Source organism: Passer domesticus, chromosome 30 (assembly GCF_036417665.1).
Source record: "Passer domesticus isolate bPasDom1 chromosome 30, bPasDom1.hap1, whole genome shotgun sequence".
NCBI lineage: Eukaryota > Metazoa > Chordata > Aves > Passeriformes > Passeridae > Passer > Passer domesticus.
This window is the reverse complement of record NC_087503.1, coordinates 142168-155980: the sequence shown is the minus strand read 5'-3', so window position 1 is coordinate 155980 and position 13813 is coordinate 142168. Positions and strand designations below refer to the sequence as shown.

Here is a 13813-nt window from a genome sequence, read left to right as displayed (position 1 = left end):
CAGCCCAGCCCTGTGGGGACAGAGCCCTGAGGGGCAGGGAGGGAGCACGGCAGCAGGCTCGGGGGCTGACATGCCAGGGCTGGGAAACGGAGCAGCCAGAGGGCCTTGGAAGTCTCTGCTGCTCAGACACCTGGGCCAGGCTGTGCAGGGTGATGGGCTGGGGAGCCCTGAGCCCTCTGGGCAGCTGGGCCCTTACCTGTCACAGGACGGGGCCACACGCAGGAGTGTCATGACTGCATCATTTGTCAGTGCTTCAGTGAGATTCAGCAGGGTCTTGTCCAGCCTGTGCTCAGCGGAATCATTGGCCAGGAGCCACTGGTGGATGTACCTCACCATGGCGGGCACCTGGAGAAGGCACAGGGAGACTTGGAAAGCTGCCAGAGGGAGCAATGTCCCCAGCTTCCCCAGAGATGTTCTTCCCTTCCCATCACACTGCGATGGCTTCAGAGGCTCACAAGGACCAGCAGGCGTGGCTTCGGAGACCAAGCAATTCCTTGGGGGATCAAACGCTGGCCACAGGCTGCTTACTTGCTTTGGATGGTAACAATCTTCCTCTACAAGCATATACAGCAGGGCAGCACTGGTCTTGCTTTGGAAGATGGGCGGGTATGGTCTGTACGCAGCGCCCCTGGTGATGGTCTCTTCCTGCCGAATCCTCTTGATGAATTTGCAAACGAGCTGTAGGAGAAGGGCAAGAAGCCAGGGATGTTCCATGGAGTGCTCCACACACGGTGCTCGGCTGAGCAGGGACAGCAGGCTCAGCCCAGGTGGGCATGGCTGCAGGTACCTGCGCTGTTCTGCGGAAGCGGCCACGGCTGGATTGCTGCTCTTGTGTGCGCTCCACGGCTGCATCTGGCAAAGAGCGAGCGCAGCCAGAGCTGAGGGGCTGCGGGAGAGGCCGGAGAACACAGCCCAGCCCTGCGCTCCCCAGGCAGGGACAGCCCCGGGATGCCCCAGGGGGATGGAGCACGGCCACTGCAGGGTGTCTGCCTGGGCCCTCTTCCGTCCTGTCAATGGGCATGGCCCCCAGGGATGGATGCCTGGGATGGGATGGGATGGGATGGGATGGGATGGGATGGGATGGGATGGGATGGGATGGAATGGGATGGGATGGGATGGGATGCCATGGGATGCCATGGGATGCCATGGGATGGGAAGCCATGGGATAGGTTGGGATGGGATGCCATGGGATGGGGCCAGGCTGGCCGCAGGCTCCAGCACTGTGGCCCCGCTCTGCCACTCACCCTCCTGTGGTGGATGGAATGGCACCACCTCTTCAGTCTGCTCTGCTGTGGCAGCTCCAGAGCCTTCTTTCTCCTCCTCCAAACAGGCCATCTTGGGTACTCTCGGGGGTCTCTGCTCCATGTCAGTGACTGGAGCTAGTTGCAAGACAGAGGCCTTGGAAAAGGTCCAGGGCACCAAGTCCCAAGCTCTGCCCTCGAGGGCACCTGCAGAACAGAAGCCTCGGAAGGCCACAGGTCACCAGGTCCTGTGCTCTGGCCTTGAGGTCAGCTGCAGGAACAATGCCTCAGAAAACCTCTGGGTCAGACAAGAACAAGTGCACTGTGTGGGGGCTCCTCACAGCACCGCTCTGTCCCGTCGCGTGCTCAGAGAACTCTGGAGTGTTCTTATCACTTCCAGCTCCTATGTCTGCACGTGTCACAAAGGCCCTTGGATACCCAGTAACATTCCATGCCACAGTGACCGTGCTGCAGCGTGTCACAAAGGGCCCTTGCACACACTGCCACCTGCTCTGGGGCCGCCCCCAGCCCACCCAAAGTGGCCCAGGTTGGAAGGAATCCCTGGCCCCAAGTGTCTAAGGCAGCCCAACAGGATCTTTAGGAAGGGCTCAGCCCATCAGCAAACGCTGCCCTGCTCTGCAGGCTCAGGGCAGCAGAAGGAGCCCCCAGGGCTGCCGAGGCAGCCGCGCTGGCAAGGGCACGGGGCCTTCCAGGGAAGCTGGCACGGCCTCCTTGGGACACGTCCCGGCTGCTGGCCATCCTAAACCCGCGGCTGTGATAGGCAGAGGGAATGTGTGGGCCAGGGCACCAATGCTGCTCTGAGCCCTGGGGCCCGGGCAGTGCTGCCATCAGCAGGTGTGGCAGAGTCCCCGCCCAAGTAGAGCTGCCACCCCCCGAGCCCTGGCAGTGCTGCTGCCCCTCTCCTGCCCCAGAGACCTGTGCCCCGGGGGGCTTCTGTGCCACAGGGAGCCAAAGCCCACGTGCACTGGGGGCTGTGCTCCTCCCTGCAGGGGCTGTTGGCAGCAGCACCTGGAGCACTGCTGCAACACTTGGTCTCTGTCAGATGATGTTGCTCTTTCCTGGAATGATTTTTTCCATAGCTGGGATTAGCTGCAGTACAAAAGCACCAACGGCTACTGAATTTCACAGGAGAGAGAGACTCTACAGAGCCACTCGCATGTCTTCTTGGACTTTTCTGTGTGTTTTTCATGCATCCTTGCATAAAAAACCAGGGGAGTTTAAAGTTTAATGCAGCATTGTTTATATGTCTAGCTGAGGCCAGCAGCTAATATCTGGAGCATTGCGAAAGTGCAGAGGACAGACATAATTCTCAAAGGAGAAGGAGAAGGTGTTCTGTGTCTCTGAGTGTGGTGCATCACCCTAAAAGAGCAGCCAATGGAAGTGCTGAAAGTAGACTTGCTGTTCTTGAGCACATTCCTGAGCAGGCTCTGGTGCTGTTTCTGTGGGGCCAAAAGCTGCCGGAGCAGCAGCGACTGTGCAGCCCTGCTGGAGGAGACGCGGGAGCCCTCGCCATGGTGGCAGCAGCTCTGTGGGCTCAGAGCTCTGTGACAGGGGGGCCGCGGTCACGGCACCGTGGCCTGGGCAGCCGCCAGGGCCCGGGCTGGCCGCCAGCCCTGCGACTGCCCCCTGCCCTTTATTGGCAGCACCCAGACAACAGCCCCTGCTGGCCCCCTGCCCTCGCTGAAGGTGCAGACACCGAATACTGGGCCCTGAGCCTGATTTAGACACTGACTGCTGGCTCCTATACATATCTCCTTCTTCATTAACTAACGGTATTATGTCAGTGTGACCTTTGTCAGCTAGCCAGCTGTTCACAAAATCCTCCACAATGCTGAGACCTCCTCTCTATCTCTCTCCTCCTCCTTCTCTCCAAGCTGAACAAGCCAGTTGACCTCAGCTGTTCCTCATACAGCTTCCCCTCCTGTCCCCTCATCATCTTCATTCCCCACTTTGGATGCTCCCTGCTAGCTTTATATCCTTATGATACATTCAGAGAGGTTGCTGCTCTTTTCTCCCTGCATCTCATGACCCAGCTGTACTGTGTGCTGTGCATGACACCATCCTGGGGGATCCAGCACTAACAGTAGCAGTGCTATTTGTTTACATGGGGAAATATTTCCTGCTGAAAAGGAGCCAGGCTTTCACTCATTCACATGGCAGTTAGCTTGCATCATACATTCTTGAGATAAGGTTCCTTGCTGGAAATTAATTTTCCCTTAATCATTTCTCTGCCTTGGATGTGAAAACTGTGCTTTTTGTTAATTCCTTCCTATATAAAACCATTGGAATCCTTTGAACCCTTCAGGGCAATCCCAAGGGCCTTGCCTTGCAAGAATATACCAGAGTCTCCACCTAGGCTGAAAGAGAAAACTTCCCCATGGAGCCTTGCAACACAAAGATCCACCCCAGTTCTTTTCCCTACGTGTCCCAAAGACTCCTGGTTTTCCTTTCCCTGTTTCCTCACTGATTGTGGTACCCCTGGTGGCCAGCCCCATCTTCCCTGTAGGCCAGTGCCCTTTGCCCTGCCCTTGGTGCTGCCCCCGTGTCCCACTGGCCCCTACTTAACCTTGTGCAGACCCCATGGCCAGGTCTTTGTCCCTGATACTTTTGGCATGGTGGATGCAATAAACCTTCACTGGAATACATCAAAGACCCCTCCTGTCTTTCCTCTGCTGAGCTATGTGAGGCGTGCATGTGTGCATGGACTATGAATGGCTGTTCTTGTGACCCTGCTCCAAGTGGTTTCTGAAGGAGATGCTTCGAAGGAGGTGGCAGCACTTCTACCATCCTGCCACATGGAAACAAGAACCTGCTGTGTGATTGCCCAAAGCTCTAGAGATCTGTTATTGTGTGAATGTAACTGTGAAACCATGTTCTGTAAGGTCTGAAGTCTGGAGTCAGTCCATGTAAAGTGCTGTACGCAGGGGTGCCAGCCTCCACCCCACACGCCGCTCCCTTGCCAGAGGCCGCGCGGGCTCTTCTCCAGGCTGCTGTGGGCCCAAGCCGGGTGCCCATGGAGCCCCGGCGCGGCGGGGCTGCGGGGCGGCCCCGCGGCTCCCCGGGCAGCAGCCGGCCCTCTGCCCCCTGCGGAGCCCGGCGCCAGCGGCTGCTGGCCGCGCCTCAGGGCTGTGCGGGCAGGGGAGGCCGGGGCTGGGCGCAGGGAGCGCCCGCCACAGGGGCTGAGCCCGCGCCGAGCCTTCCCTGCTGCCGCTCTCTGCAGCTGGCAGAGGACACGAGCCGAGCGGCCGAGCAGCTGCGCCGGGCCCTGCGCTACCTGGAGAGCCCCCAGGAGCCCCTGCGAGAGGCGGCCATCAGGTTCATGGGTGAGGCCCGAGGCCGGGCTCCCTCCCCGGCCCGCCGCAGCTCGGCCCCAGCCCCGCCCGCTGCCCCGGCAGCGCCATCCGGGCCCGGCACCGTGGAGCCCCGCCTGGCCCGGGCGCTGCTGCCGCCCTCTGGCAGCCGTGCCAGCTGAGAAATGCCCCTTGGGCCTTGGCCTTGGTCAACAGCCCCTGGGCTCAGCTCCTCTGCAGCTCAGCACAAACACTGCCCCAGGCACTGGTGCTGCCCAACCAGCTCCTGGTTTCTTCAGGAGCAGCCCTGGGAACTGGTTTTGTTCCCTCAGGGGCACAACATGCCTGTTCTCACACTGCCAAAGAAAGCTGTTAATGCCAAGTGCGGCCAGGATGAACCATTGCTGTGACTGCAGCCCCTCTCTTGGGCCCTACAAACAGCGCTCCAAAAGGAACCCCTTGGAGCTGTCCTGGGCCAGCAACTCCCCCTGAGTGGGGCCTCTCCCAGCCGGGAACTCTCCTGTTTGCTGCACTCGGGGATCCTGAACAAGGACAGAGCCTGGGCCGATCCCCCCACTCCTCCAGGCTCAACGCTTCACCCGCTGGGGAGATGCCAAAGCATCCACAGGGAGCATTTCCTGCCCTCAGGGGAATTTTTCACAGGTGCCTTGCACTGACTCTTTGTGACTGTGTGCACACAGGAGTGCCTGTGCTGGGGAAATGTGGCAGAAATGCTGCTCTCGGAGGGGTTGGAGTGCCTTGGATAGTTGAGTCAGCCAGGCCTGTAAGTGAGGTGACTTATCACAAGGTCTAAGTGAAGTTAAATGCTGCTAAGAGTTGCTCCTTTGCTATGTTGTTATGTTTAATATAAGTTATAAGCTGAGTTAAATACTGTTAAGTGTTATTTCTCTATTAAATTGCAAGTTAGGTGAAATACTGTTAAGCTTTTTTCTTTTGCTAAATTGTGAAGTTTGAGGTAGAAGTCAAGGTTACGTCCTGTTAGGTTTGAGCTCTGTTAAGCTTTTAGGCCATATTCCTTTTATCCTTGCCTTCACTGCCCTTTTGGCATACTCACACACATAGGGAGAGTTCTTGTTTCATTTCTGGTTTGATTGCCTGGATTGGTTTTGGCTTTGTTGTTTCTTTGTTTCCTTTGTGTGCCTGAATTGCCCATTCAGAACAGAGTGACTCTTGCCAAGGAACTTTGAGCTGCTGTTCCTTAATATTAAATCTGGTTTTTGCTGATCCCTTGCTGGGGATTTTTTGCGCGCTCTCAAGCGCTCGTGCATAAGAGGGTGAAAGAGCCCTGGCCCAGGCTCTGGCTCTGGGGGACACGAGGACGCTGCCAGGGGGTCCCTGTCCCCTGTCCTCCCACCAGGGCCCCGACCCCCTGTCCCCGTGTCAGGCTCTGGGGTCGATCTCGTGGAACGTCCTCTGGGGGAGGCTGCGGAACCGGGGGTGGGGGGACCCGGTCAGGAGACCCCACTGTGCACGAGCATGGTTGGACTGCTCTGGGGGAACTGTGAGGGGGGCTGGGGCAGAGTGACCTCCCCAGTGACCTCACACAGCTCCTGTGATGTCACACAGCTGATCTGTGATGTCACACAGCCCCCTGTGATGTCTTACAGCTCCTGTGATGTCACACAGCTGATCTGTGATGTCACACAGCCCCCTGGGGCTGATGTCACAGCCCACATGATGATGCCACACATTCTTCTGTGATATCACACAACCTACCCTGGGATGTCATACAGCCATTCAATGATGTCACAAACTGACCTGTGATGTTACAGCCCCTCTGTGATGTCAGAGAGATACCCTGTGATGGCACAATCCGTTCTATGATGTCCAGCCATTTATGTCACAGAGCCTACTCCTCGATGTCGAAGGCAACTCTGAGATGAAACACACCTACTCTGTGATGTCACAGCCTGCTCTGTGATGTTACACAGTCACACGGCAATGTCACAACCCACTCTCTGATGTCACAAAGCCACTTTCCATGTTGGCAGAGTTTGCTCCATGGCCTCACACCCTATTCTATGGCATCACAGCCAGCTCTGTGATGTCACAACCCCCTCAGTGATGTCACAAAAACCTCTCTATGATGTGATACTGCCACTCTCTAATGTCACAGCACAAACTTTGACCTCACAGCTTGATCTATGATGTCACACAGCCATATCATGAAGTAACAGCCTGCTGTGTGATGTCACAGAATCCCCTCTATGATGCTGTAGCTACTCAGTGACCTCTCACAACAAACTCTGTGATGTCATAACCCAACCTGTGACCTCACACAGCCCACTCTGTGCTGTCACACAGCCCCTTGCTGACATCACAGTTGCTCTGTGCCTCTAGGACACAGCCACAGAGATGCCGCTGTGACACAGCCCCCTCTGGGACATCCCCCAGCCCCTGCCAGTGCTGAGCCCCTGTCAGCTCTGGCTGAGCCCTGCTCGTGTCCCTGAGCTGCCCTGGCAGTGCCCCAGCCCTGCTGGGCTGTGCACAGGAGCTGCTCCTGGCCAGAGCTGTCTCTCTGCAGCGCTGCCCTTGCCAGGAGCTGCCTCTGGGCCAGGAGCCCAGCCCAGCTCAGCAACACAGACACAGCACAAGGACTTTAATGACCCTCTGGGGCTTTGGTGCTCTTTGCATCAGACTCAGTGTCTCAGAGTGTGCTCAGAGAACTTCTCAGGGACTCAAAAAGAGAGTGAAACACAGAAGTTTCTCATACTTTAAACCGATCCTTCTGAGGGACAGGACTGAGAAAGTGTCCCCAGGTTGCAGCCAGAGAAGAACACTGGAGGCAGTGATGACAGGTGGGGACAAGCAAGGGAAAGATGTCTCTGATGCTGAGCAAACCTGCGCTTCTGTCCCTGCAGGCTGTTGTCATCCCCTGGCTGCCCCACCTGGCTGGCCCCTTCCTTTGCTGACAGCTCTGCCTCCTGCCTGCCTCTGCCTGCCCACACAAAGCCTTGGGCTGCTCCAGGCGCCTTCTGGGGGATGTGTTGCACCACAGCCCTGCCCTGGCAGGGAAACTCCTTTCTCCTGCTGTCCAGTCTGGGCCTCCCCAGCTGCCCTTAGCACAATTATTTCTTCTTCAGGCTCATTCCCACTACGAAGAGAAGCTCCAGCCTCTATGAAACCACCCTTTACTCCCTCCCAGTCTACTCCTGTTCTGTCCTCAGTCTCCACACCCCTGAGCCCAGAGCCTGCAGCCTCCTCCCGCTGGTTATGTTATGAGGCCTCCAAACCCCATCTTGGGAGATTTTTGGGTCCTCTCCAAGGTCTGTGAAAATAGAAGAACAGTGGGCGAAATTATTTTCTCCCAAATCTTGCAGTGAGAGAAAAAGGGTCAATATCTTTAAACTGAATGAGGGCGGATTTACATTTGTTAAAACGAGGAAATATTTTACAATTATGAGAGCAGCACAAAACTGCAACTGTTTTCCCAGAAAAGTGGATTGCCAACCCCAGGACTTCTCCAAGAGCAGGACCTTTGTGCAGCCTGACCCAGTGAAACCCTCTCATCCCCGAGGACGGAATTCCTGTTGTGTGAGTTCTCTGATGTGCTGGGTGCCCTCACTACGCTTCTGGCCAGAATGTCTGCTGAGGGCAGCCAGGCTGCTGCAGGGGCAGTGACCTCACAGCCATCACCATGGCAGCCCTGTCCCCTGCGCCTGGCTCTCTCCTTTCCTCTGCCCCTGCCTTGTCTCTGCTGGCATGAAGAGTTTTGTCATTCATATCTTGTCCCCAAGGTGCTGGGGCCAATGGCTTCCCAGGCAGGCTCCTGGAGCAGAAGTGGCTTTTCAGAGCCCAGGCAGAAATGAGCCCTGAGGCAGCAGCTCTGCAGTGCTGGCCACCAGGCCGAGCTGCCAAGGGAGGCTTCTGGCCGAGCCCTGCAAGCAGCTGCTGCTGCCAAGGTGCCTTTGGTGCCTCAGGCTCTGCCTGGCACAGCTCCCAGCACGGCACTCTGCCCTTGTGCCCGAGCCCTTCCTGTGCTGGGGCTGGCCTGGGGCTTTTCCTGCAGTGGGACCTGCCCTGTTGATGGCACAGGAAAGGCAGTTCCTGCTGGAGCAGGAAGCTCTGCCTGCAATGGGCTCCAACAACTCCAGCAAGGCACTGTTGACTTCAAAATTGCTTCCTAGAACAGAATATTCTAATAATTGTTATAATTCCAGTACTGTGGTTAAGATCCTTCTGACTAATCATGATCACAATCCATCAGGGCTGTATTTATATAAATTTCTCTGGTACTCCATCATTAATCGTGTGGGACAAATTGCATTAAGGTTCAATTCCACCTCTCCAATCTTTTATACATAAACCTTTGACAAAGTCTGGGCTGGGATTGGATCCAGCCTCTCCCAGTCTCCTCTCTTAAAAGGAATTTTACAAGTCTAGGGGTCCTGCAGGGGTTTGAGGTTCCATGGTGTAGTGTTGGAAGTAATTTCTCCACCTCATGTCTCAACAAGAGTTTCTGTAATAAAGAAATGAAGCTTTTGCCTGAAGCTCCCACTGTGCTCATGACAGGAACCCCTGTGAGTGTCTGGGACATCCCGGCTCTGTGGCAGCCTGGGGACTCCTGGGATGTCACCATGGAATGGCTGTGTCTGCCTCTGACCACAGGGCTCTTTACCATCCCCAGAAACCCCTGGGAGGTGTCCATGGAGCCCCTGTCTCTCCCTGTGACATTCTAGCTCTTAAACAGCCTGGAGACTCTTGGAATGTCCCCATGGAACCCCTCTGAGGGCCTGTGACAAATCTGATCCTTAGCAGGCAACCATCCCCAGACCGCTGTTGCTATGGTCAGTTTCCATGGCAACCATCTCCAGCCCCCTGTTGCTATGGTCAGTTTCCATGGCAACCATCCCCAGCCCCCTGTTGCCATGCTCAGTCCCTCGGCAGCTCCATGCAGACCCCATGCCAGGAGTGGTTGCCATGGACACCAGCTCAGGCCTGCAGCCAGAGCCCGTTGCCATGGCAACCATTGGCAGCCCCATCCCCGGGGTCATGGGATCCCAGATCCACAGAATTGGCTGAGCTGGGAGGGACCCATCAGGATCCTGGAGTCCAAGTGCTGGCCCTGCACAGGACACCCCAACAATGCCAGCCTGGGCCTGGCAGCGCTGTCCAAACGCTGCTGGAGCTCAGAGAGCCCTGGAGCTGGGAGCCTTCCCTGGGGAGCCTGGGCAGTGCCCCAGCAGCCTCTGGGGAAAAACCTTTTCCTGAGATCCAACCTGAGCCTGCCCCGATTCAGCTGCAGCTGTTCCCTCCAGTCCTGTCCCTGGGCACCAGAGGGAAGAGGTTCCCACAGCCCTAGCCAGGGACCCGCTCCCAAGGCTGTTGCCATGGCCACCAGGGCTGGGACCAGCTGGGATGCTCGGTTTCCATGGACCAGGGTTTAGGAACGGGATTCCCCAATTTCCTGCTCCCACTAAAACCACGCTGCCACTCGCTGCCCTTCCACCTCCCATGGAAAGAACAAAAGGCAAAGATCCTGGGCTGGGATAAGAACAATTTAATGGGAACAGCAACGAGATAAACAACAAACAGGAAGAGAAACAATACTGGTAACAGAAGGGAAAACAAAAACTATTTACAGGGAAAACTACAACATCAACAACCGTCTCTTCCTGGCCACATATTTCCTCCTGCCTGGAAACGACACCCTCCTCTTTGCGAGAGAGAGAGTCCCTTGCCTGCCCCTGGCAATAACCTAAGGTGGGACTGAATGTAACATCATGGCCATGGCCACACCATCATGTTCTTCAATCTCACATCATATCATTGACAGAACCAGGAAAAGCTACAAGTGTCTTCCCAGCATGGATCACAGGGACCATGGATCACCAGGGCGCTTCCCAATGTGGGTTCTCCAGTGGAGGGACAAAGTTAGGGCAGTGCACGAAACTCCTTCTGCAGTTGGGGCATTTATAGGGCTTCCCTTAACTGTGCCTCTGGTGGTGTCTGTTCAAGTTACAGCTCTGGGTGAAGCTCTTCCCACACTGGGAACACTCGTAGGGCCTCTCCCCAGTGTGGATTCGCTGGTGGGTGATGAGGTGGGAGTTGCGCTTGAAGCCCTTCCCGCAGTCGGGGCAACGGAAGGGCCTCTCCTGTGTGTGAATTCTCTCATGCAGGAGGAGATTGGAGCTGGTTTGGAACCTCTTCTGGCACACAGGACACTCATAGGGCCTCTCCCCAGTGTGGATGCGTTGGTGGATGATAAGGTGGGAGCAGCAGCTGAAGCCCTTCCCACATTCCCCACACTCACAGGCCCATTCCCCAGTGTGGATCATCTGGTGGCTGATCAGGGTGTTGCTCCGCCTGAAGCTCTTCCCACACTCCAAACACTTGTAGGGCTTCTCACCGTCATGAAGCTGCTCATGGGTCACCAGCTCCAATCCCTGGCTGAAGCTCTGTCCACCTTCCTGGCTCAGGGTGCAGCCTTTCACCTTAGAGCACACTGGGCTGGGTTTGGTGCCCCTCTTCCTGTGCCATCTCTGGAGCTTTTCCTCCCTGTTGGATTTCTGCCCCATGGAGCCGCTCAAATCTGCCTCCTCCTCGAGGTTCTTCTGTGGGGATTTGTCCTCCCTGGTCTCCATCCTCACCTCCTTGTCTGGGGGAGGAAGGACAAGGTGAGGATGGGATTTGCCCCTGTGCCGCAGGGAAAGGGAAGAAGATCCCCCAGTGCATCCCCAGCAGGACAGCAGTGGGATTGTCCTGCAGCCGGGGGCATTGCTGGGCTGGGAGATGGAGCAGGAGAGAGGGAAAAAATGGCACTGACTTCCTCCTCACCTGCCCGCATGTCCCGGGCCATCTTCCTCTTCCTTACAGCCTCCTCCTCCATCCAGCCAAAGTTTGGGAATGAGAAATCCTGGTTTGGGGAAAAATACACTGTATGACTACATTGGAGTAGGGGGTTCCTCCTGCCCAAGTCCATCTCTGGTGTTGTGGCACATCCACAACGAGCCCCTGTGAGCAAGCTGCACTCCCAGAGCCCGGAGCACACTTGCTTAACCTGCTGATGGACAAGGCCAGAGACGGGTCTGTGTGCACAGCTCCAAACACAGTTTATTGCAATGCAGAGGGTCCAGGCACAGAGACAAAATGGTGCTGAGGACACAGGGTTTGGTAAGGGGGGAAAGGGGCGGGTCTGAGGACCAAGGGCCAATGGGAACTGAGCACAGGTGGTGCAGAGGAGGGGCAGCCAACTGGGGAACCAATGAGGTAACAGGGGCGGAGCATTGCAGTAAACCGGGACCAATGGGGGACAAGAGAGGGGAGAATATTCTAGGGGGAGTACATATAAGGAAAAAAGGGCAGGCGGACTGGGTGATACCAATGAAGCCTGCTGCATTCACATGAGCCTACAAATGCTGATGGTGAGACCATTGTCCTCAGAGGGGTATCTCTCTCTGACCCTGGTCACCTTTGCCCTGAGCTATTGCAGTTCCAATGTTGGACACCTGCGCCTCCACACTCTAGAAGTCACTGGGAATCTGGTGCCCGTGTAAACCCCCAAAACACCGAGATTCAGTCCCCCAAAATACACAAATTATGAGGATGCAGCAAAAAACCCCCAACTGTGAGCTTCCCTTCTCTGGTCTCTCCACTTTGGGCTCCTGGAGGCTCCACTGTCTGGGTTGCTGCGGGTCAGGTTTGTATTGCTGTTCCCCTTTCTGGGCTGCTGGGGCTCCTGGCAATCCCACAGGTTCCCCTTCTCTGGGCTCACCACTTTGGCATCACAGGTATCCCAGGGGTCAGCACTGTCCCGGGTCCCTGTTTCAGAGTCCTGGGGTATCCATGGCTCCCCCCTGTCCATGCTGCCAACATGTCCAGGCTTCTGGAGCACCCCCAGCTCTCGCATTGCCCGTTTCTGCTCCCCCCAGTGCCGGTTTCCCTGCCAGCCCTGCCGGTCCCGGGCTATCCCCAGGTGGCTCTGGGCTGACAGTGCAGCCCCTGGGCAGGGCAGAGCCAGCCCCAGCACGGGGGGACCCTGCATCCTCCGCTGCCTCGGCAGCCGCGCCCAGCGCCGGGCACGGAGCTCGGGCAGCCCCCGCCGCCCCCTGCCCAGGGAGCCCCGGGGACCCCCGCAGCCGGGGCTGGCTCTGAGCGAGGCGGCCCCGAGCCCGGCTGCGTGGCCAGGGGGCACGGCGAGCCCGGGGCCTCTGTGCCAGCGCTTCCCCCGCTCTCCCTCAGCCTTTGCCCGGCCCGGCCCCCGAGCACAGAGCTCTGCCCGGGGCTCCCGGCCCGAGGGGCGGCTCCGGGCCCGCCCGGCCGCTCCCGGCTCCCACAGCCCGCCCGGGGCCGCCAACAAAACATCCCAGCACCAAATCCACAAACCAGCCACTGCCACCCTGTCTCGCTGCGCCTTCCCAGCGACCCCAACCCCGCGGCAATGCCCCCGGTGCATGGGGACAAAAAGCTGCTCCAGCCCACCCCCTCGGAAGCCCCAGCTGCGGCCCGTCCCTGGCACAGCGATCCCGGCAGCTGCCCCGCTGTCGCAGCTGCGGCTCTGGAGCAGGGAGGCTCTGCGGGACCCCCGGGCTGGGCCCCCTCCCAGCCCGTGCCCGCCCCGCACCTTCAGCCCGGCCTCTCTCGCTGCTCTGGCTCCTGCACAGTCCCCGCTCTCCATTCCTTGGCCCCCTGGGCTCTCCTCTGGGGCTCCTACAACACCCGGCAATGGAAAACAATGAATTTTGGTGCTTCCTAGCCAGACCACAACTGAAACTTTGTTCCTTTTGCCTGGCTGCAGAGACCTCCAGGGCGTTTTCTGCACACAGTCCCAGCCCCCAGCGCTTGCTGAAGGTGCTCCCTGCAAATGTCACTGTGCCAGGGCCCTGTCCTTGCTGTCACCTGCTGGGGCTGGCCATGGACAGAGCTCCCGGACTTGCATTTCCAGCTGCTGTGCAGCCAAAGCTGAGGCATCTGCAGCTGCCTGAATGCAAAAACTGCAATAGGAGCCTCTCTCCAGGGGGAAATCTCCCCTCCTGTGCCAGCCCATGGCAATCCTGCCATTCTCTGCTGCTCCTGCTGCTGCTGGGGCACTCGGGGCTCTGGCTGAGCAGCAAAGGTGACCCTGAGCCAGGAGCTTTCCTTGGCTGCAGCAAAGCCTCAGCACACAAAGCCCTTCCCGGCGCTGTGCCCTGCGCCAGGAGGGATTGTGCCAGCCGAGCTGACCCGAAATTTCTTCTCCCAGGCAGCTTTAGGACACGCACCATGGAAGAGCCAAAGCCCACTCTCAGCTTTGCGCAGTTC

The 13813-nt window shown here is 57.6% G+C and overlaps 1 protein-coding gene across 1 annotated transcript in view; it reads right to left on the bottom strand.

The window, feature by feature from the left end:
• Positions 1-13291, bottom strand: part of LOC135287546 (zinc finger protein 501-like) — a 126532-nt gene extending 113241 nt beyond the window's left edge. The window contains exons 1-3 of the mRNA XM_064400839.1: positions 13137-13291; positions 11351-11429; positions 10560-11171 (exon numbers count right to left, since the gene is read on the bottom strand). Coding sequence (XP_064256909.1) covers positions 10560-11171; positions 11351-11429; positions 13137-13190 — 745 coding nt within the window. The 5' untranslated portion in view covers positions 13191-13291. The remainder of the gene's footprint in view (positions 1-10559; positions 11172-11350; positions 11430-13136) is intronic.
• Positions 13292-13813: the final 522 nt, after the last annotated feature.